Source organism: Ambystoma mexicanum, chromosome 8, assembly GCF_040938575.1.
Source record: "Ambystoma mexicanum isolate Mex_15411 chromosome 8, UKY_AmexF1_1, whole genome shotgun sequence".
Taxonomy (NCBI): Eukaryota; Metazoa; Chordata; class Amphibia; order Caudata; family Ambystomatidae; genus Ambystoma; species Ambystoma mexicanum.
The window spans coordinates 1,658,815,515-1,658,840,157 of NC_090929.1; the positions used below are offsets into that span (position 1 = coordinate 1,658,815,515).

General features: G+C 47.6%; 1 protein-coding gene and 1 non-coding gene across 2 annotated transcripts in view; both read right to left on the minus strand.

The window, feature by feature from the left end:
* Positions 1-24,643, minus strand: part of EIF3A (eukaryotic translation initiation factor 3 subunit A) — an 812,143-nt gene that overhangs the window by 673,946 nt on the left and 113,554 nt on the right. The window contains exons 6-8 of the mRNA XM_069611926.1: positions 19,515-19,723; positions 4,998-5,169; positions 1,403-1,507 (exon numbers count right to left, since the gene is read on the minus strand). Of these exons, the coding sequence (XP_069468027.1) occupies positions 1,403-1,507; positions 4,998-5,169; positions 19,515-19,723 (486 nt within the window). The remainder of the gene's footprint in view (positions 1-1,402; positions 1,508-4,997; positions 5,170-19,514; positions 19,724-24,643) is intronic.
* Positions 17,023-17,154, minus strand: LOC138475017 (small nucleolar RNA SNORA19). Its single transcript, XR_011269219.1, has one exon. It is a non-coding gene; the product is annotated as a small nucleolar RNA SNORA19 (small nucleolar RNA).

Genomic DNA, 24,643 nt, shown 5'->3' on the forward strand with positions numbered 1-24,643 from the left:
GTGACCATTCTGAATTTTTGGGACTGGAGGTATGGGGCAATATGACCCAGAGCTCAGTGGTTGGTTTATAGGAGAAAGACAGTTTGTAAGTGAAAGTGAAACTGTTTTCTATTAACGAGGATTCCCGGCCTGACAGGGAATATTCATGAGCATGTGAATCCATGCCAGACCCCCATGCTGGAGAAGTAGTCATGTTCAGATCTTCCCTGTCGCTTAGAAGCTGAGGTCGGAACATCAGTAGCCAACTCAGCAGGCTCTGGCGGTCACTGGCAGCATCCTTGGCTCTTTGGAATCTTCTGTTCCAGTTTCTGCTCCAGGACGTCAGAATTATCCAATAGTGACCCATGCACCATTCAAACTTGTGGGGTGGGGAGAAAGCCTCCCAATCTGAATGCGTTACAGTCAGACACACTGCAGGAGAAGGGGCAGGGGGAGGGGGAGGGTTACCTCCTCCACTTCCTGTCCTGCCAGTCACTCAGACACCCTTCCCAGTCTTTCCTTCGGAAGCCCTGTGGAGGCAAAGGGACCAGAGAATCCTGCCTACCCAGAAAGGTAGAAGACAGATGGCAGGTCATCTTGTTCAGGGCTTTTAAAAAAACCTTTAAAGTACAGCCACCATTTTGCACAGTAACCAAAAAGTTACTGCTGAGCGATAGTTTGGATCCCCTCAGTACTCAACATAAGGTGGGGCGTGCTGATCTTGCAACAGAATGCAGGAAGGATAAAAAGGTATCCCCCCCAGTCTTGGTAACAGTTATCCAAGGGATAATAAAGAGTAACGTTGAAGTACTAGGTGCTCCCAGCAACACTGCACAGAAAGTGCTGTGTGAGTAAAATATAGATGTCAGAAAAGTTGGAGGCAAGCATGATAGCAAAACGAAATAAAATGTGTTCCTAAAAGGAGTAGAAGGAGTGAGTGGAAAATGGTTCCCACTCACTCAGAACTAGTTAAAAATCCAATGGTTCAGCAAAATGTGCTGCGGGACTCTCAGGTGGAGGGAATTTCACACAAAAAAGAAATCTATTCTAACACTCAACTACATAAGTAGTGGAACAAAGTTCTAAATGAGTAGCCCCCCCCATTCCAAAAACAGGAGACATTTTGAAGGGCCAAAAGAAACAAAAATAAAAAAAGTCAAATAATTTTACTGAATAAAAAATAAAAAAAACGGAACCGCTATTTATCCAGTTCCCAAAGCAAATTAACTGGAACAGATTTGGGATAGAGGATGCCAAGAGCCTAAAAAGCAAAAGACGCGGCAAAGTAGCATTCTTGCATTCACTCCTAAAAGAACGAGGCTACACTATGGAATATGATTTGGGCATTAGAAGAGTCAATCTTTTGAAACAGACAGCCTGATCTATATAGTACAACACATCTGAAAGATGCAAAAACAAATACCTTTGTGACGCCACCACACAATTTCAAGGGATGAAAATCCACCTCCAGCCAGTTGTACAGTTCTTTCACTTCAGGAAGGACATGCTGGAGGACATTAAAGCGGACCTGGATTGAAGGAAAAATGGGAGTTTAGAAGAAGAATCTTTCAGCTAATCTTTTTGAATGTTCTCTGCACATAAACAGGATACTGTGGATATTCACTCTGCCAAGTTTTGCATGTCAACATGGAATAGATAAGAGGATTGATATTATTGAAGATTAAAAATTCAGCTTGCAAATCTTGGAAGTTACCAAAGGCCCCTCTTGCTCCATTTGCATAATTTAGATCCGAAAAGGGACCAAAACAATATGATCTGGCAATGTTACACAGGTCCTGCTCAACATACTAGTATATTGCAAATAGCCCATTAGGATAGATTCCTCTTTACTGTACCGTACCTTCCATTTATATGGACCCATAAACTTTATTTTTGTATCCAACCTGCTCTTTCACAGTGCAGTAAAGAGTTAAGTTTCACTACACTGGCTTTTGCTCATCTATTATGGGGCAACTTGCATGTTCTTCAGGCTGTCGGTACTGGGAAACCTTGTTTCCCTTAGTCCTGTTACTTCGTTACTACTTTTAATAACTTGTGGTAATTTTTATCATTGTACAATGCATCTTACAATGCAGTACAGTGGGGTACACTTTTTGTTTTGCCCTACACTAACTCTAGTTGTGCTAAATGGACAAGCTGGTGGCAGCAGTGACTACAATTTTTTGGTGCATTTTGTTTTAGCCTCAACACGTTTGGCTACTGACTAATGGTAAAACATGGCCATGCCACAAGGTTTTTTTATCCTTTGGCCATCTGGTCTTTTAGCCTTGTAAGGCCAGGAAAATCCATGTGGACTTCCAGTGCCCGGGAAAGCAGAGGCTTTTGGCTGGCTACTAGAGGACTGTGTGCGTTTGCTGCCAGGAAGTGGGCTGGGACGGTCTGGTCCCAATCCACAAACTGGTGCCAGTGTGTCTTATTGGTATGCATGAGTTTTGCCGCCGGGGGGTGGGGCGTTTCAGTTCATACCTGGCTTTTAGGTTAAGAGGAGCCCTGCACCCACTCTACAGAGATCCTGAAAGAAACTGAAGGAGCCAAGACTACTGCCCAGCTACAAGACAGTTGACACGTTGGAATGCTTGGCAACTAACTTCTGCTGCCCTGGTGGAGCCCTGTCCCGTGGAAGACCTCCAGCAGTCCTGCAAAAGGAGCGGAGGGAGCATCCAGTCTCGACGTCAGCTCAGAGTTCAAAGAAGAGCCTTTGTAGGGCTACCACGCTGCAGACATCGCCCTTCGAGTTGAGGCCTGGAACTTGGGGGATGCTCACCGTGTGCAATAAGACTTACCTCTGCGAAATTTAATGATCCTAGCATTAAGGGGACCCAAGACAGGAGGGTAAAGCCTGACCGTGGTAAGTGAATCCCTTTTTCGTTGCTGTGCCTCCGTGGTCGTCGTACGGAACCACTTACCTGCATCCATTCCCGTCATGAGGGGCCCTGCATCGAGTTTGGCTGCATTCTTCGACTGGTAACCCTTGCAACAGCATTAGACACCGACCAGAGAGCTGCTCGAACCTGCAACCCTTGGGACTCTAGGGCAGATGTTGCGAAAAGCACCTTGGACCCTCTTCAACAGACCTGCTAAGTACTGTGCAGAATCGGAGTATGGGGGTGAGTTATAGTGATACTTGCCTGCTCCCCGAACTGCATTATAAAAGTTTGGATAACTTATAGAAAAGTTTGTATTACTTTAGCTTTGCCATTGCTTGTTCACACAAGTACTCCAAAAGTTGAGAACACGTTTGTTAGTCCGATTAACTTGTCCCCCAACCGTTGGAACTGTTCACTGGACACCCAGAGACCGTACCTTCATTTTTCCATCTTCACAAACTGTATGGAACTTGGGCACAAAGCCCCATACATGTTAGGAATGGACGTCTGAAGTTAGGCTTAATTCTCTGTGGACCTCTAGTGCAAATACTAATCTGTACCTTCCTTTTCAGGGGTTTGATATCTTATGTTGCCCTACCCTAGTGATTGTGTATATGTATCATTTTTAGTGTTGTGTGATATTACCAGTCTAGTCATTTTTCGCTTTTTTTTGGCCATAAGTATTTTCATACCTGTTTTAAGTGTGTTCCTGGACTGCTTCTCTGTGTGCTCATTATGGACCCCTTAACACCTCTTGAGACTTAGCCTAGACCACTCACCTTGCTACCTAGAACTGATTTGGCTTCAGCTCCCAGAGTTGTCCCAGTCACAATACTAAGTTGCCCTTCTCTACATCTGTCCTCAAGACAGAGTATAGAAAATCAGTCGTAACATCGCCCAATGACAGCAAAGACAGTATTCTGATCAATGTCAATCCAGGACTACTACACCCACCTTAACCTACCCACCTTAACCTACTCACCTTTGTCAATTCCTCCCACCTTCTTAACAAACGAATACACATGCAGAAAACAGCCCAACGTCTGCCAGCATAGTGCTACATTATTATAACAAATTAAATTACTTTGTGGTAATTTACTTCAATGTATTTGTATTTTATTTATATTGTGCACCTAACCCAAGGGTAACAAGGCGCAGAGGCATCAAGAGGATTGCGAAGCTTGGTTACATACATATAGTAGCAGATGAGGTCCAGCTAGGTTACAGTACTGTAACTTAATGTAACTTACAATTCTGTTCTTGTATGGGGTCTGCTCCAAACTGCTCCCCCTTAACTACCACCCTACCTCAAACCCCTCCCCGCCCCATATATCACCAACCCTTTAATGCATCTACACAATTACTTCCCCACAAAGTACTTTGATGTGTTTTACGTTGTTGTAATACATTCAACGTAATATACTTTGTTAAAACAACTGCATACTGCCAGCACCACTACACAATGGAGAGCTCCGTCTGCACAGCTCTGCTAAACATCTACCCCTCCCGCCCAATACATTCACCACTCATCTGCAGCAAACTCACAGTAAACCATAAACATTTGCTCATTTTTCTTCAGCTCCTCTTTGGAATAGAGGGACACCAAAGTTCTCAAGCATAAAGAACCAAGACATGCTACCACAAAGGTGTGAGTGACTTCTTCCCTGCCCCAATCAACCCCTCAGGTTTCACACCTGCCTTCCTCTCAACTACCAATAACCAATTGTCACTCGCATCCAGAAACATGCACCCAAGAGGATGCCAAACATGCAGAAATGGTGCTATATAATGTTACATTTGTTTACTTTGTATATTGCCGTTTCCCAAAAAAGGACCACGCAATCATCAAAATCATAGAACGGTCTGCTGCTGCCAAGCCGGCTTCAGAGACCTAGTCGGACTGCTAGAAATGACTAAATAGTTAACAGAAGAAAAAACAGTTACTTGAGAAATTCTCTTTCCTTGCTATTTGGAGCATTTTTTCCAAAGCATTACGGATTCAATAGTAGAATTACCTTCACCAGGCAAGATTAGGGTTATGCAGGGAGAAAACAGTCACTAATCTTAAGTGCAGAATCCCAGAGGCAAGCAGCTTCTTAAATCTTTTCCCCATGAAGAACAAACTCTTACCATATCACTCATAAGGCTGATTCGTGTAGGAGGTGCCTGTAGACCCAGTAAAGTAGCAAGACGCCTCTGCTTCTCCATAATGATCCCATCCATGTCCAGTAGCCGTGCAATATCGGTGCGCTCCGGTGTTATAGGGATGGAGAGGGTGGCTAGGAGCACCCGGGTGGACATTCTAGAACAGAGATTTGCTAAGTTAGGATAATAACCCCAAAAGGGAAAACAGAATTTATCATTTGATGCTGGCTTACTGATATTTACCGCTTCAAGTGCTCATAAAGGAACAAGTTACTTACCTGTAACTGTTCTCCAGCAGGGGTCTGGCATGGATTCACATGTTCATGAATATTCCCCCGTAAGGCTGGGAATCCTCAGTTTCATGTTTCATTCCTGAACTGTCTTTCTCCTAACAACCAATCACTGAGCTCTGGGTCATACTGCCCCAAGCCAATGACTGCCCTCTACCTAAGCATCTCCTCTGGCAGCCATCTTCAGATTTGGTAGCACGTAAAGTGGCAACATGGCCAAGAAGAGCCACTGAGTGGCAGGAGGGAATGTTTGCATGTGAATCCATGCCAGACCCATGCTCGAGAACAGTTACAGGTAAGTAACTTGTTCCTTCTCCAGCATCGGTCTGGCATGGATTCACATGCTCATGAATAAAGAATACATAGCAGTACACACATGCACAACCATGGGAGGAGGCAATGCTCAACAGAAGCAATCTTACCTCCTCACCAGGCTCACAATGTTTGGCTGACTCTGGACTCCTCCCCGGAATCCCTGTCGACACAGTAGAATTTCGTGAAGGTGTGCCTTGACCTCCACGTAGCAGCCCTGCAGATGTCCAGCAGGGGCACACTAGCCGTTCTAGCAGCAATCGTTCTGGTGGAATGGGCTCCGAAAGCGGTCCATTGGCCAACCGGTGACAGTGAGTGATACAGCAGGGGAGCCACCTGGAAATGGAAGCCTTGGACAGGGTCTTCCCATGGTTCACAGAAGCAAACTTCACAAAAAGTTGAGAAGTTTACCGGAAACTCTTTGTGCGGGCCACGTAAAAACTTCAGCGCTCGAGCCACATCCAGCAAGTGCAAGGTTCTTTCAGCCGGCAACATAGGGGTCTGCAAAAACACAGGTAACACCAAGGGTTCGTTGAGGTGGAATTCTGACGGAACCTTGGGCATAAAGGCGGGGTGCGTCCGCAGCACCACCCTGGTCTAATGAAGTCAAGTAAGGCTGCTTGCATGACCGGGCCTGGATCTCACCTAGTCGTCTTGCTGAGGTGATTGCCATGAGGAAAGCGGTCAAACACGACAAACTGCATCGGTTTGAATGCCTCGCCCCCCAATAAGCCTAGTTAGCACCACATTGAGTTCCCGTGCCGGAGCAGTCACCAGCGGGAACGAGCAGAACAGTCCCTTGATGAATTCCTTAACTAGACGGTGCAACCACAGAAGACCGTCCCCGAGATCTGGTGTAGCGGGAGATAGCCCTCAGATGTAACTTAATGGAGATATGAGCCAGTCCCGATTCAGCCAATTACAGTAAATACGAAAGTACTCAAGGGGCAGTGACCCACAGAGGGTTGATGTTCTGAGAATGGCACGAAATTGCAAAGCGCTTCCATTTGTGTCCAAGGCATTTTAAGGCAGATGACGCCCTGGCGAGAATCTCTGCAGTCCGCTGGAAGATCATAGCCACCGAACTCCAATGCTGCAGGAGCCAGGCCTTCAGGTTCAGAGACCCCGGGTCATGGTGAAGAATGGCGCCTCCTTCCCAGTCAAGTAGATTCGCGACCACTAGCAGCTTGACTGGCGGCGGTGCCGTCATGCTGAGAAGGTCCGGGTACCAGATCTGCCTTGGCCACTCTGGTGAGAGGATCATCTTGCATGGTACAGTGAGTTGATTGATGACTAAGAAGCAACGGAGGAATGCATACAGAAACAGGCATTCAAGGGATGAAAATGCGTACCCCGTGCTGCCCGGTAGAGGGAACCTGCTGGTGAACCTCTGGCACTTTGTGTTTGTCGGTGTTTGTTGCGGTCGCAAACAGATCGATCTGGGGATTGCCCCATTTGAGGAAAAGGTTGTCCACTTGATCCTGCCGAAGCTCCCACTCGTGGAAACAAGAGTAGCAACCTGCTGAGTGAGTCGGCAACAGTGTTCTTTACTCCTGCCAGGTGAAAAGGAACATCCCCTGGGCGACGGCCAAGTGACAAGTCCTGCACCTCTTTGGATAGCGACTGGGATCTGGTGCCCTCCCTCCCCTGTTTATAGATGTAAAACATTGTGGTGGTATTGTCTGAAGACCCTCACCACTTCGCCCATGAGGGATGGCAGAAACGACTGGATGGCCCAAAATACTGCCCATAGTTCCATGACGATGTGGAACGTCTTCTCCTCCGGTAACCACAGGCCTCTGGCGTGTGCGCTCCCCATCCTTCAAGGGAGGCATCCGTTGTGACCCTCTCCTGGTACAGGGGATGAGGGTCTGGAAATTCATGCCTCTGGCTAGATTGGAGCGCACGCCCCACCACCTTATCACTCAACGGAGTTCCGTCAAGCGCAATCCTGTCCTGGAAGCTTCCGGACACCTGGACCCAACAGGCATCAAGGAACTCCTGTAGTGGGCATATCCACATCCTGCAGAGTCGAATGAGGTATATGCACAAAAACATCATGCAGAGAAGACACATTGTGGCTCCCAGTGTTGCGATCTTCAGTGCTAACAGCCATTGGACCTTGCCCAAGCTGGCCGCTATCCTCTCTGACTGATGCCAGGCACAACACCATGTTGAGCTGGGATCCCAGAAACAGATAGTCCTGCGATGGAGTCAAGCAAGATTTGGCATAATTCACTGAGAACCCCAGATCCGTCAGTAGGCGGACGGTCCTAGCCGTGTGGTTGACGGCAATGTCTCTTGATCTGGCACGGATTAGCCGGTCGTCCAAGTAAGGGTAGATGTGGATTACCTTACAGTCGTAGATGGGCAGCCACCGGCGCCTGGCACTTGAAGACTGGGCGCCGACTTCAGTCTGAAAGGAAGGGCCTTGAATTGGTAATGCTTCTCCTGAACGACTAAGCCCAGAAACTTGCGGTGTCCTTTGTGAATGGGGATGTGGAAGTACGCATCCTCCAGGTCCAACGACGACAGAAAGTCTCCCTCTTCCATCTGTAAGAGCACGTGTTGGAGTGACCATTCAAAACTTCTGGGACCTTATGTATTTGCTCAGTCTTCGTGGGTTGAGAATGGGCCTCCAGCCACCACTGGTCTTTTGTATGAGGAAGTCCCTTGAGTAAACTCAGGAGTCGCTTTGGAACTAGTTCCATCGCCCCTTTCTTTAAGACGGCCCGCACCTCCAGCAGCAGCTTAGGGACGTGGTTTTACTGCTGAGCCACCAGTGGTATTAGGGGATACTTTCGCTGGAACTGTAGTGTGTGTCCGTGGGCGAGAGCATCCAGCACCTAACAGTCGGTGGAGATGGTCTTCCACACGCTGACGAAGTTCGCCAGCAGGCCTCGCACTGGGGTGCACGGTTGGGCCCCCCTCTCCCAGACGTCCTGGCCAGTTCATTCTTGCTTGGAGGGTGACGGGCCGCCCTGTGGACCCAGACGGCGACCACCCCCAAAGGCCTTGGAGCAGCCCCTGTTGGCTTCCTGGATGGAGGAGCAAGAAGGCTAGCGGTAAGAGCCCCTGCCAAAACCCATCGAACACCAGCTAGACTTCCCTCCTGAGGAATGAAAGGACAGCGGTCATTGTAGCCTGCCTAGGGCACGTGCCGTCTCAGTGTCTGCCTTGATGGCCTAAAGGGATACATCCACAGCTTTTCCGAACAGGTTGTCCCCGTCAAAGGGCATGTCCAAACGAGTTGGTGGCCTTGAGCGAACCACAACGGTGAAGGCAGATGCGGTTTCCCATCTGGCAGAATCCTGCGTCCGCAATGTCCATGGCCACTGATGGCATCTGATGCCGCCTCACCTTCTTGAAGGATTTCCAAAGCCTCAGCCTGCTTGATGTCTGGGAGGAAGTCCAGGAGAGGAGCTAGCTTAAACCACAGCTCCCGGGCATATCTGGCCACGAGGCGAGGGCAGCCTTGACCGTAGTCGCTGCAGAGTAGATAACCTTCCTACCGATAGAGTCCAATATCTTCTCCTCGCTGTCTGGAGGGGTGGAAGAAGCAGAAGTAGTCAAGCCAAACGATTTCTTCCTAGCGGCCACCGAGCCTGGTGGCAGTTGAGACCACAAGCACTTGAGTGCAGAGTCCAGCACCCTTTACTTTTCCAGCTGGTCTCTCCTCGCTGGGACTGTAGAGGGGTTCTTAATCGGAGCAAGCCCTTCATCCCAAACATCGTCCAGTAGAGGGACCGAGAGGATCGTCTTCCTCTTCGCCTGCCAGCGCTGATACAAGAAGCCTTCCTTTTCCTCTGGCGTGAGCTGGAAAAACTGATGCTCGGGCGATCATTGCATGGAACGATCCAATCTAGTCCAAAGGAGAGGCTCTGGGCAGAGGCGACGGGATGTCCCCCATCCTGCTGTCGTCATCCGTGTCAGTCAACGGTGTGTCAGATTCCGTCTCCCTTGGGTGGGGATAGGGGCGGTGGAGTGTGAAGTGTGGCATAGGGCATCAGGTGTCCGCCACTTGGCCGGTGGTTCCCCCGTTGTCAACGGGGCGAACCAGATGGCGGGATCACCGGTATCATCCTCTGTAAATCGAACACCAGCAAGTTGAGGGCTTAGATGATGTCCAATGCAAAGTCTCTAGGCGGCCTCTGGGTGGAGGAGTTGGGCCTGGGCCCCTGTTGTCCTGACTCTCCCAACCCCGTCTCCTCCGTCAGTGGTATCCCCGGTGTCTCCCTCATCGTGGGGCTAGTCCCCGGCGTCCTTTTCGTCATCGTCGCCCTCGTGGACAGAAAATTATGTCATCCTCCTCAGCCGAAGAAGAACAAGTTACTTACCAACTGTAACATTCTTTCGACTGGATGTTCCTCCCACGTATTCCTCATCTTGTGATAATTAGTTTCGCCAGCTTTGCTGTATCGGAAAAAAAAAATTCGGCAGAGGGCGCTGTGCTCGAGGTCGTGGCGTTGAATGTCCCTCGACGGGCTCTGTACCGTGTTGACGTCACCGATGGTATAAATGGCTCGAGCCACGCCCGTTGGCTTCAGTTCTGTTTTTTTAGAAGAAATACTCGTGGAACATCTAGGCGTATGCTGTGACTGATAGGACCATCGTGAGAGGAAATTGTAAGAATATAAACTATGCGGCGGGGTAGGCTCGATGAGGAATACAAGGGAGGAACATCCAGTCGAAAGAACGTAACAGTTGGTAAGTAACTTGTTCTTCGAATGGCTTGTGTCCTCCCACGTATTCCTCATCTTGTGATAGATTCCCATCCATGGCAGTGACCAATTTGGAGGTGGAAGTGCAATTTTTTTTTTTTTTCATGTACAGAGTGAAGTACTGCTCTGGCAAAAAGTCCCTCATTTGAGGATGCGGCATCTAAGCAGTAATGTTGATGAAGGTATGCATTGATGCCTATGTTGCAGCTGAGCAAATATCTTTTGCAGGGACTCCCCTCTTCAAAGCCACAGAAGTAGCCATTCCCCTTGTGGAGTGAGCACGTAACCCATCCGGTGGGTCTTTTCCTGCTAATCTGTAGCATTCCAATATAGCTAGAATAATCCAGCAGGATATGGTTTCTTTTGTCACCGCTAACCCCAATTTACGACCTGTGTATCCCACAAAAAGTTGGTCGTCTTGACGTAATTTTGACATTCTTGCAATGTAAAAACTGAGAGCCCTCTTGGGGTCCAGCCTATGTAACCTCTCCTCTTTTCTCAAATGAGGAGGATAGAATGTTGCTAAAACAATTTTCTGCGACAAATGGAAGTCGGAAACTACCTCGGTAAGAAAGATGGTTTTACTTTCAGAATCACTGTCTTTATAAAATAGTGGTGTATAAAGGTTTACGAGAGAGCCTGTAGTTCACTAACCCTGCGGGCTGATGTTAATGCCACAAGGGCAGTTTTTAGCGTTAAAAGCCTCAATGGACATGAGTGCAGAGGCTCAAATGGTATACATGTTAGGAATTTAAGAACTAAATTCAAATCCCAGGTTGGAACATGAAATGGTATGGGTGGATCTACATTTGTAAGTCCTTTTAAGAACTGTATTATTAATGGTATTTTAAAGTAAGAAACCTCTTCCGAGGAGCGCTTAAAAATGGACAGCGCAGCAAGGTATCCTTTGATTGTTCCGATCTGGAGCCCCAGATTGGCTAGATGTAACGGGAAAGAAAGCACCATTGGTGTGCCACATTAAAAGGGTCCACATCTCTATCCTTGCACCAGTTACTGAATTTATTCCAACCAGACCGGTACAAAGATTATGTTGCTGGCTTCCTGGCCGAAAGCAAAATCTCCATTAAGTCATCCGGAAGGTCCCAATCCTTGTATCTCACTCAGAAACCATGCATGAAGGTTGAGCGTGTTGACCTCTGGATGAGAACCAGACCTTCCTCTTGCAAGAGAAGATCCTCTTTGTGGAAGACGCATTGGAGTGCAGATGGACATGTCCAGAAGGTCCGGGTACCACGTCCTCCTGGCCCAATCCGGGGCAATTAGGATCATGGTTTTCCTAAACTTTCTCAACCTCCCGATTACTTGAGGAATCACAGGGACTGGAGGAAACTCATACAGCAGGGGAAAATCCCAATCCACTACGAACGCGTCTCCTAAAGCTCCTCAGAGGAAATTCACTTGAGCAATACTGATCGCACATCCGGTTTACCGAGGTTGCAAACTGATCCACTTGAGGGGTTCCCCAAAGGGCGAAGATCTCCAGAAGGACTTCCTGAGCTAACTCCCACTCGTGGGAGACTGCTCTGTCTGCTCAGAGCGTCTGCCGCAGTGTTCTGCTCTCCGGCTAGGTGAACTGCCGACAGAGATTCCCTCTTGTATTGCCCAGAACCAGAGCTGCATCACCTCTCTTCACAGAGGTAGTGATCCTACGCCTCCTCTCTTGTTGAGGTAGTACATGGCCACTGTGTTGTCCGTCCTTATCAGGACATTCTTTCTCTGTACGGAGGGCAGGAAGGCCTTCAGAGCTAGTCCGATTGCCCTCAGCTCCAAAAGGTTGATGTGTAGTCTGGACTCCGATGGAGACCAACATCTGCTGATTGTCAGATCGTTGGTGTGTGTGCTTCCCATTTCGTGAGTGAGGCGTCCGTCACTGCCGTTATCTCCGGCCATGGTTGCCAAAAAGATTATCCCTCGAGGATGTTGTTGCAAGTCCACCATGATAGATCCTGAGCAACTGCACTCGTGACTTGCAGAAAATCTGACATATTCCCCGAGAATTGGGACCACTGAGTTCTGAGGGCCCATAGGAGGCATCTCATTCTGGCCTCTGGCACCAGAAAAATGCAGGATGCCATGAGGCAGAGCAACCCCAGGAAATCTAAGGCCAGTAGATGCTGGGCTTTTTGGAATTTTGTTACCATCTGCTGGATGTGGAGAGCTCTCACTTCGGGTGGCGAGGCTTTCCCCGAGGAAGTGTCCAAGACTGCTCTGATAAATTGGAGTTGTTGGGATGGTACCATTTGGGACTTCTTGAAATTGAGGGAGAAGCCCAGGTTGTGAAGGAAGTGGCAGGTGATTGACCGGTGTTCCTGAGCTTGTTCTGGAGAACGTGCTATGATTAGCCAGTCGTCCAGGTAGGGGTATACGTGAATCCCCCCCCCCACCCCTCTCCTGAGACTCGCTGCCACTACCGCCATCAGTTTGGTGAAAACCCTTGGGCGGAGGTCAGCCTGAATGGCAGAACTCGAAACTGATCGTGGGAACCGCCAACTGCAAAGCTCAGGTATTTTCTGTGTTTGGGATGGATTGGCACATGAAAATAAGCATCCTGAAGGTCCAATGATACCAACCAGTCTTGGAGTTGGAGAGCCTGAAGGATCTGAGAAAGGGTTACCATCTTGAACTTGTCCCTCCTGGGGAATTTGTTTAATTTTCTCAAGTCCAAGGTGGGTCTCAATCCTCTGTCCTTTTTCGGGATGAGAAAATAGGCGGAGTACCAGCCTTTGTTCCTCTCCGCTACAGGTACATGTTCTATTGCACCTTTCTCTAGCGGGGTTATAATTTCCTGCCAAAGGAGCGGATCTGGAATTTTGGTAGAGCTGACTCCTGGTGGATGATCTGGAGGTCTTATGAAGGGTAGGCAGTAACCCTGGGCTACTGTCTCCAGTGCCCATGCATCTGAAGTAATGCCCGCCATTCTTCCAGATGCTGAGAGATTTTGCCTCCCACAGGTGTTTTGTATGATAAGACCTCAGAGATTTGGAGGCGGCTGCAGGAGCGGCTGAGGGCATAGATGCCGTTCCTGAAGATGGCTTTGTAGTCTTTGCTCGTCCACGAGTGACATTTCTTCTGCCCCTTTGAAAAGCCTGTCCTCTAACAGTAGTATCGAAAAGGACAACCCCTCCAGGAAGATGAGCCCGAAGCAGGGTTTCTGAGGCTGTCGCATGAAGGGACTTTGCTGCCGCTTTCGAGGCTTGTAGTTTTTCCAGGCTCTCATCAGCCTTACTACCAAACAGCCTTGAGCCATCAAAGGGCATGTTGAGAAGCCTGGTCTGTACATCTGGTGCAAACCCCGACTTTCTCAACCACGCAAATCTGCGAAGCACTGTGCTTGATGCCATGGACCTGCTGATACTATCAGCAGTATCCAGTCCAGACTGGAGGCATTCCCCCATTGCCTCCTTACCGTCATTGACTATATTCAGGAAGCCTTCCCTTTCCTCGCCTTGCGGAATATGCTCAGCCGCCGCCAAAATGCATTCCCACAGGGTATGTGTGAACCTGGCCAGGGTACAGGCGACATTGGTAGATTTCAAGGCCATGCTACCCGACGTAAAAACTTTACGATCCCAGGCATCAACCTTTTTATCCTCCCTGTCGGAGGTATGTTTGGGTATGCTGCCTGCCTGGATGTAGTAGCTGCCTGAATAACCAAGATTTCTGGAGTAGGGTGTCTACTCAGGTATTCTGGTCAGAAGTAGAAGTTCTGTACTTTTTTGGGAGATTGCTGTCTACTGCAGCAATGCTATCGGGTTTTTCCCAGTTTCTCAACTGTTCTTTGTAATGCCCTATGAAAGGGGAGAACTGGATCTTTCCGGGGTCCTCGGACTATAATATCCGTCATATCGTCTTGTTCAAACGTAGGGGAGGCTCTTCCCCAACCCATATACTCGATCACCCTCCTCATCAAATTCCTATACCCAGAGGCTGCATGTTCTGCAGGATCAGGTGCAGCAAACTCCAATTTGGGTGATGTGTCCACACCACTAGCAGAATGCAGAGTTTCAGATAGATCTAATTTTTGTCTCAGGATCAGTTCCTCTGGAACTTGTCTAGTCCCACATTTTACTCCAAGAGGAGTGACATCATCTGAACCAGATTCCTCAAAAATTGAAGACATGGACTTAAAGAAGTCCAATCTTGGTAAAGGTGTAAACCTCTCTTCCTCATAATTTGTCGAATGAATCCATGTTTTCTTCGAGGGAGTCTTCGAGGGAGTCGAAGGAACATTCGACTCACTCGACGAAGACTTCGACAAAGGCATCGAGGATAAACTAGGCTTAGTCATCGGAGCAGTCTGCGCCGATGAAGTTGCACCCGGCTTCGACAATTTCTTTCTTATAAGGGATCGGAGAGGTACTCGATCCTCGAGGATCTCTCGACGACTTGTCGACTCAAGATCCATGGGTACTACTAGGCTTAACCGTTGTAGTTCCCGGCTTCCCTGCGTCGTCCAAAGGAGCAACCGGGGTCTGGCTTTTCTGAGGTTTCTTCGAGGGGGTCAAGGCCGCGTTCTCAAAGACCTGCAACATTCTTTTTCTAAAGCTCTCCCACTTTGAAGGGGAATCCGATCTAGTCGGACATCGAACAATTTCTGTTGACAAATCGGACGATGACGGAGATCTAGGTCTCCTTTTAAGCTTTTTAGAGGAAGACCAAGAAGATCGTCTCGACCTGCTACGAGATCGGGATCTTAGAGTGCTTTTTATGGCGTTCCGATTCCTTAGAGTCGGACGATTTTTCATGTTTTTTAGAGAAGGCTTTCGAAGAGCCCTTCAACGCCTCCCGCCCCACCGCTAACTTACTTTTCCTCTCACTGAGGGCCTTCTCCGTCATAGACGGACAGGAGCCACAGTCGCTGGTTCGATGGTCTGAGCCCAGACACCATAAACATATACGGTGAGGATGGGTGATGGACATCTTCGATCCACAGTCATTACACTTCTTAAACCCAGTCTTGGGAGTCGAAGCGGTCGATGAACATTTTCTTGACAGAAAATCTCGAATCGTGCCGTTCACGAGCGAAGCAATCAGAAAAACAGAACTGAAGCCAACGGGCGCGGTTCGAGCCATTTATACCATCGGTGACATCAACACGGTACTGAGCACGTCGAGGGACATTTGACGCCACAACCTCAAGCACAGCGCCCTCTGCCGAAAAAAAAATTCTGATGCAGCGAAGCTGGCGAAACGAATTATCACAAGATGAGGAATACGTGGGAGGACACAATCCAATCGAAATGTCTGTTCCCTGCAGGCCGTAAATGCCCTCCCACCCCTTTCTTCGGGTCCAGCAGGGTCGGTCTCGGGCCGAGGTCTGGCATTCTTTTCTCCAGAGTCTTTTCAGTGGGCATGTTCGAATCCTCCTTCCTGGGAAGAAGGGTCACCCTTGCCAGGGCACCATCCGGGTCCACCCACATGGCCTTTGAAAGAGACGCCACTACGTCAAAGGAGGATGTAGATTTCGCCTGGTACACCTGGGCCTTCATGGAGAGGCCTGGCCCCTTGTCTTGCTTGGCCTTGCCCTTCACGGCCGGGCCGGAGGTCTTTTCCTGCATGGCCCTCTCCCTCAGGGCTGGATCGGACCCTTTGCCTCCTTTGGCCTTATCCGTTGCAGGTAGGTCCGACACTACACCCTGTGTGACCTTCTCCTGCCTGGTTATCAGACTTTCTCTTGGAGGAGGAACCAGAGTGTTGACTGGAGACCGACACAGATGGGGATGGTGGCCGCGCCCTGACCGTCGCAGGACCCGCAGCAGAGGTGGCAACCCCGGCGGAAGCAGACTCTAGGTGCTTGGCCTTGTGTTGGGCCCCCACGGGTGGGGCGCCCTGAAAGGACTTAAAAGCCTGCTCAGCTTCCCCGCATCCGGGAGAGGCATACCCCTGGGAACCAGCAGGTGCAGAGGCCTTGGCCTGCAGTCATGCTTCCAACCGATGATTTCGGTCCATCAACTTACACTTCGAGAAGCCACGGCCAAACACAATCTTCCTCATGTGTCAAGTGCAGGCAATACAGACACTGAATGCTTGTCGCATTTGTATACATTCCGCAAACCACAGTCGGAGCACAGTTTGCAGAGGGAAGGGTTGTCCTTTTCATCCGACATGATCCACGCGCTGTAGGCCTAAAGAAACTTCTGGAAGCCTCCAAGAAGCCAACGAAAACAGCCCTTAAGGAGCGTTGAAAACTTCGAAAAACAGGTCCCTGATGATCGATGGAGCACACAGGCTCGATTGACCGAAAAATAGTTTAACTCTCAAAAAAGCAAAAAACGCAGCAAAAGCTCAAAGAGCAAAGCACAAGGAGTCCCAACACTTGAACATGCGGTAAAAATCTCAAGATGGCTGCCAGAGGTAGAGGGCAGTCATTGGCTGGGGGCAGTATGACCCATAGCTCAGTGATTGGTTAGGAGAAAGACAGTTCAGAAATTAAACAGATTTTTTCTTTTACCGAGGATTCCCAGCCTGATGACGGGGAATATTCATTTGCATGTGAATCCATGCCAGACTCCATGCTGGAGAAATAGATTTTAATCTAAAAGTATTACCCATAGCATTTCCAATATACATTCCACATGACAAACAAACCGCATATTTAAAAATGGGTGTGCATAGAGAATCGTGCTGGGGGGTGTCTGGGAGACAAAAATATGCATTGTTGAATACACTTGTTCAAAGATGACTGACAGCAGAGGCCACAAACAAAACCACGCTGCTAATTTACCTTTGTTTTTATCTAGCACATCAGAAATAGCTTTGTTCTCACTGTCGTAGAGAAAAAGACAATGAAATGTGCTGTGCTGGTTGAATGACTGACTAGCGGGTGGGGGATTGCTGGGCCAGGCATTAACCTATGCTGTAACGACAACTAAGCACAGTGACTGTAATGCGATCTAATCAGTTACACACATGCAGGGTCGAACTACTAGGCAGACGACAGGCCAAGGCACAAAAAATGCAATTACTGACGTTTTACAACATACATAAGACTGTGGGATGCAATTGGAAACATTAATGAAAAATGTGCATTTTAAAGAATAATGGGGCATAATACAAAAAACTATCTGCATGGTATCATAAGTCAAACTGGGCCACAATGGTTAAAGAACCCAGCCGCCTGTTTGGCCGGCCTTTCTGAGGAAGCCTTGGCATGGTCGCGCAAAAACCACCCCCCACGGCTCACTTCCTAGGAACTGTTTTTTTTAGTCGGAAAGCTGGAGAAGCAGAGGGTAATTTACTTTCAGCGACTGCACAGCTATCCGGTCTAAATCCGCTATTGTCAAGGGTGTAGCACACACAGGTCCCTTAACAGATCTGCAACAGAAAATTCAGGCATGGACAGCAAAAGTTTACTTTTCGGACATGTTCTAGTTTACCGCATTACCACTATAATGACTTAGCCATCAAATGCTGGTGGTGAAGCATTCTCCAAACCCAATGGTCAGCTTAAAGTCGTGGTCTATTTCAAGTAAAACGAGCAATGAGTTGATGCTCAAAACCCATGTTTAATGCTTTTGAAGTATGAAAAGGCAAACCGAAATACTGAGCAAATGACTGGAGACCGGTGACCTGATCTTGCACATCACTATGCATATTAGTAGGCATCAGCTACCAATAAGTATCCCAACAAAATATTGTGATTAGAACGTTTGCAACTTAGACTTGCACGTTGCATGGGATGTGCCCTCTGTGCTGCACTTTACATTTTAAACCATGGTGTGCACTTGAAGCAGAAGGCCAACCATATGCAAATCTGACTGACCAAGGGAACATTAATCCCTAAATCCAAGGCTTTGGTGTATGGTTACATTCTGACAAACTACTTTTAAAATTGGCAAATCACACTCCATGCTTAAGCATTGTGTAAATAATTGGATAGTCTGATTTCCACCCAAAGAGTTAAATCACGTTCAGCTACTCTTACGAAGTTCTGCACACATTTCCACTGCAGACTAGTAAGCAACTAAGCTTTACACTTAGACACAGAGCACCAAATCGTGATGTAGAAAGTGCGAGATGAAAGATCTATAGAATATAGACCCTGTAAAAAACTACGATTCAAAGCTAAAAATTGGATTAATTATTTTTAAAAAAATGCAGTTGGCGCTATTTTCAAACTCACTGAATCTAGACAGAAAGGGTTCATCCAACTTTGTCGGTTAATGAATTAACAGCACTAGTTTTGGCTCCGTAGCAAAGGGTAGAAAGACATTCTGAACACGTTTGGCAAATGCTCAGTAGTGTTATTTTTCTCAAAGTGTCTGTAATCCATATATCCAAGATTCCTGCACTCATCCCTCAACGTGATGACAAAAATCATTGGCAGTCAAATGAAGCTGCAGACATTACAAGTCCCAAGACTAGCACAATGGTTAAAAGTTGGAAATACCAAAGCTAACCAAGAATCAAGAAACCCAACAGGACTGCTGCAAGAAGGTGCGAAAGGCCAATGCTTCCATCTCACTGGTCTAAAGAGAACAGACTGCTCACCCACCTGTCTGCAGACCATGTAATTCGTTATGCCATCAAATGTAGATATGCCACAAATCAATTCTCTATGCCCTCCAATTCACTCCTAAACCTGCATCAATGAGTACCTTGATCTTGCACATTAGAGAAAGTAAAGATCAGCTGCCCTTGCCTAGAGAATTTCTTTGGTGCGTTATTAGAAGACCTTTACTATTCAATAAGTGAAGGAAACACCAAGTAATTTCACGGTAAATAAACAAAATATGATCGACCAAGACTCCCACTCATGGTCGTATGGGCAGGTTCTCTGGAGTGAATGCCTACAAACATTTTTCAGTGCGTCAGCTAACTGTAGCCCTAAGAAAGTACACTGGGACCACCATTATACATTTCAGTTTTGCGTACAACTTGAGGAAATAAGATGGCTTTCACAATGCAAAATAAGTTCTCAGCCAACTACAAGACGCAAACGAAAACATTTGTGCTACCAACTTTTTACATGGTTGCAGTAAGTCAAACAAATTGCCTTTCCGTTAGTTGTCAAGACATGCAACCTCAAGAGACATAAGGAAATCTGGTCTATGAGCAGAGTACAAATAAAAGCAATATGAGAAAGTCGACAGGGGTATATTGAAACGTCAATAGGTCCTAAACAGGTCAAAATATATACTTGGGTTGTTGGTACCTACTTCTGCATTTCATCCGGCGTTAGATTTTTCCGCATTTCCCTGGACAGATGGTAAAGTCGGTGCAATGTGGAGGCATGAAAAAGTGCATTGCCAGACTTCCAGAAGACAGTTGAGACTTTGTTGTAGTAATTTGCCATCAGCTGTGGTTTAGGAGGTTTTTTAGACAAGGAGAAAAGCCCATGAATGTCCTCCACCGCCTTAAAAGCTTCCTGAAAACAAGCCATAAAAAGGACTCCTTTAAAAAACAGTTAACTTTCCCAAGTCAATTCAGAAAACAAGCAAGCAACACTTCTCTATTAAATCAGGCCAGTGGCACACCAAGCATCAACGGTACGACGTCCTTTCGTCGCGGGATGTTTTTCGCGGGCTTTTTTACCGTGAATTTTTTTCCGAAAAAACGCATCGAATTTTTGAGGGAATGGGGGGTTGAGGGGATTTCCCCCCCCAAATAAATTCAATGGGTTTTCCCCAAAAAAAAAAAATCGCGGTAAAAAACCGCGAAAAAACATCCCGGCGATGAAATGACATGGAACCGCAGCACCACATCACAGTGTTAACTTTTTATTGTAGCAACAATGCTTCAATATTATTGCCTTTCTCTGCAACTATCGCAGCACCAGCCTTCTCCCAACCTCAATTCAATATCACCCTTTTCCCCTTTCCACCTGATAGCAGCCACCCTCGCTCCAAAGTCTCAGCTCCAGAAAAGTCAACCCTTTGCACCAAACACTCAACCTAGTAACAGACGAATGTGCATCCTGATCAATGCTAGTGCCGATTAAGAAAACCGCCAGAACATTTACGGCCTAATTTCATCTGAAGGCCCCGATAGCTTCATCACCGAAATCTGGTTCACTCAAGACGCCCATTGCACACGAGGTCTACCCTCCAGTCTACACTATTAAGCACAACAGAACTAGCATGGTAGATCGCATTGCTATCCTACACAAATCCTACCTCTCCATTTGCACTCTGAGGAACAAGCCTGCAACTCAGACAATCCCTTCCTAGTAAAGTTTCTCCTCACCCCCAGAGCATCCTGCTCATATATAGACTACCAGGCTACAACAGATGCTTTGCAGAAATGAACATCTTGGTGACTCTTTTGCAGCCATCTTTGTCTCTCAATGCTAGGAGACTTCAATATCTGAATGTCCCACTTAACCCCCTCAGCTCACACTTCTCCTACCATCTCTAGTCCTTACTCTACTAGTACATTCTTCAGGCGTGACTTGCGCAACTTCAATTCCTCCCTCTTCTACGATACCTGTATTAACTCCCTTTCTTCTCTCGCAAACTTTTCTACTCTCTGCCGATGATGCTGCCTCCACCCTTCATCTCTTGCTTCCAGCCTCGACCAACTTTATCCTAGTTCTCTTTTTCAACCTACTCGCAAACCTGCCCAACCCAGGCCTTCTCCCCATCTACGTGCTATGCGCCGCTTTCTTTGTCGCCTTGGAAGGCGCTGACTCAAACTCCGTTCTCCCACCAATCACGCCATTTACTTATCCTATCATACTCCGTGTCAACTGTATCAACTCTGCCAAATGCACTTCTTTCTCTGCCCGCCTCCATACTCAATCTACTCACATTCGACGTCTCTTTCCAAACACGAACCTAGCTTCTTTCACCTTTACCTGATCCTTCCATTAACTCACCCTTAGCATCTGACCTCGCAAACTTCTTTTCTTCTAAAGTTCTCTCTCTACGTCAGGCAATTCTACTATCACCCTCTTATAACCCCTGTCCTTCAACACCACTTACCCCTCCCAACACTATCTCCAACTTCACCCCTGTCTCCGACTCAGAGGTGGTTCTCCTCTTAGCCAAAGCTCACCCCACAGCTGCCCCCACTGACCCCATTCCTTCCTCGCTCATCCCTAAAATCTACACGTTGCTGGTACCCTTTAACTCTTTCCTCAATATCAGTCACTCCACTTCTACCTTCCCCTCTTGCTTTCAAACATGCCATCATTCCCATATTTAGAAAACCCACTCCTATCCCCTTCGTCTCAAACTTTTGTCCTTTTTCTCTTACCCTTTCTATCCAAACTCCTTGAGCGTCTTGTTTATTCTCAAATCTCATTTATCTCTGGTCGATCTCTTCTTCCTCCCACTCAGTCTGGCTTTCGTCCCTGTCACTTCACTGAAACAGCCCTGAATTGTGCAATGAACTCTTCTCACAGCTCGTTATTCTAAGCAATCCTCTGTCCTTATTCTTCTCGACTTTGGCTTTCGTGGCTCTGTTCTATCATGGCTTTCCTCTTACTTATCCAACCGCACTTTCACCATCTCCTGGGGTGGCAACACCTCTCCACATCTACCGATCAATCAAGGTGTTCCTCAGGGATCATTACTTGGTCCCTTTCTATTCTCCTTATATACCTTTTTCCTCGCCCCCATAATCTCTTTTGGACTATCTCACCACTTCTGATGATTACACTCCGCTCTTTCTTTCGTTCTCTTTCACGCCCGACCTTCACTCTAGTTTCTCAACTTGCCTGTCTGCCATCAAATCCTGGATGACCACCCACATTCTCACTTTGAATGCAGGTAAGACCGAAGTCTTATTCTGTCCCACAAACACTCTCCCACCACAGTCTCCTCCACATCAATCTCCTTTCCCCCTTCCAGCATTTCGATCTCCCCTACAGCCTGCAATCTCGGCCTCTACTTTGACTATAACCTTTCCATTGCTCACCATCTCTCTCACATCCCATGCCTGTTGATTCCATCTCTACAACATTCGCAATGTCTGCCCTTTCGACACCTCAAACTTCTCACCTCGTCTTTAATCTTCTCTCGACTTTTCTACTGTTCCGTCACCCTCTTTGGTCTTCCTCACTCGTGCCTTGCTCCTCTTAAATCTATCATTCAGCCATTCGCTCACTTTTTGTTCTTTATCGTGCCTCGATCTCTTCTCTTGCCCCACTTGGTTGGTTGTCTTTCCACTCTCAACTTAACTTTCTTTGCCTAGTGTTCAAATCTACATACGGACTGGCCCCTGACCATCTTGCATCCCTCCTTTCATTCTACTCTCCCTCTCGTTCTCTCCGCTGCTTGAATCTCTTTAGACTGAACGCTCCACGGCCTCCCTGCGCTCAATACCGCTTTCGCTCCTTTCAGCTCCTCTTCACTGGAACTTGTTCCCTCTGTCCCTTTGCTCTATAACTTCTTACTCTCTATTCCGTTCCTCCTTAAAGCTCACCTGCTTCAGTACCCTGATTGTTACCGCTAGTACCTGATCCAGGTTTTGCTCCGCTATTCTTGTGTACTGTTGATCTCTTATGTAAAGCGCTTTGGATAAAGGCGCTATATAAAGAACAAGAACACAAAACCCTGTGACAGGATCCCTACTAGACAACCTGTAAACCCTACATCTGACTAGTATCAGGACCTACACACTCTGCAGGCCATACCCTACATGCAATTTTCAGCTCTCCTGAACTCCTCACCCATAATTCCACCTCGCCCACAAGTCTGGAAAGACCATGCAGCCATCATCTCCACCGTCAACCCACCATCCACGTCGACATCCCCAGAACCACCGACTGCTCTATGAAAGAACGTCAAATACCTGGCAGATTCCCTACTTGCTTCCCTGTCCCCCCCTACCACTCCTGTTGAGCCAGCTCTCCATCCGCCACTTCGACTGATGGCTCTCAGAAGCGCTTAGCACACTCGGCCCTACCAGACCCTTATCTAGCAGATGGGGCCTCTCCCTAGATTGTTCACCTCAGCTCTCAAATCACATCCCAGAATGCAGATGGAGGCAGACCAGTTGCTACGCACAGTAGCTTAAAGACTACAGGACAGAAATACTCAAGGCCAAAAAAATCATTAATGAAATGAAGACCTCATACATTTATTTGTATAGTGCACTAAACCTGTAGGCATCAGGGTGCTGTTACGTACATTTATTGGCATTCATAGTTTACATTAAACCCCGGCTAAAAAATACCCACTGCCTTTTAACCTCTACTCGCGCCCTCTCCCCGCTCTCATCCGCTCACCCGGCCTGTCTTGCCACAACTACACAGATGACACCCAAATCGTCTTCAAGATCCCAAAAGGCACCACCAACTACCCAAACCATGCATCACAGAAATAAACTACTGGATAAGTGCTAACCATCACCTCCTGATCCTCGATTGAAAAACAGATCATGCTCTGTGCAAAGACTGCCCTCTTCCCCCAACCAATCCCATGGATGCAGTCACTAGGCCCACCACTCTCCAACTCAAATGCATTAAAAACACTTGGATGCATAATGGACTCAGACCCCGACACTATCGCACCACATCAACTCAAGTGAGAAAAATCTGTCATCTACACTTATGCATTCTCATACGCACCTTCCCCTGAGCTTCCCACATAGTCACTGGAATTGCGGCCATTGTCCTCTAGAGACTATGCCAACACCCTATACCTAGGGACCCAGCATTGCAACTTAGAAAATTCCAACGGGTACAAAATACTGCAGCAAGCCTTCTAGCCCTAGCTAACACATTACACCCGCCCTCAATGTTCTTTACTGGATGTATATCAGGCGACAAACCCCCTTCAGGGTAGTGTGCGTCACCCACTGAGCACTGCACAACAGGATCAGTATCTCTACAACACCCTATAGGCCCACCAGAAACCTGCGATCCGGCACAGCTCTCTTCCGGGTCATTCCAGTCGCAAAGTCGACCAGAATAAGTGGATCTTCTTTCTCGGTCCAGACTCTGATAAGACCTGGTCCTTCCCTTCCACATCCTGACTGACCTAGTCCAGCTCCTGGGTGAACTATTCCCCGCCTCAACCCCTCCCCTCAGACCGGAAGGCAGGGGCATCTGATGAGTCACCCCCAAGGGGACAACACAGTGGTACCTAGCCCACACGGAAAGAATTACAGTCAAACCGTATGATCCGATCTACATAACCTCATTCATTAGTACGTATAGCTCTCCATCACAATGGAACATAGGGAACAAGTTACTTGCCTGTAACTGTTCTCCAGCATGGGTCTGGCATGGATTCACATGAATATTCCCCGTCAGGCTGGGAATCCTCGGTAAAAGAAAAAAACTTTTGCTTATAAACTCTCCAATAAACCAATCGCTGAGCTCTGGGTCATACTGCCCCCA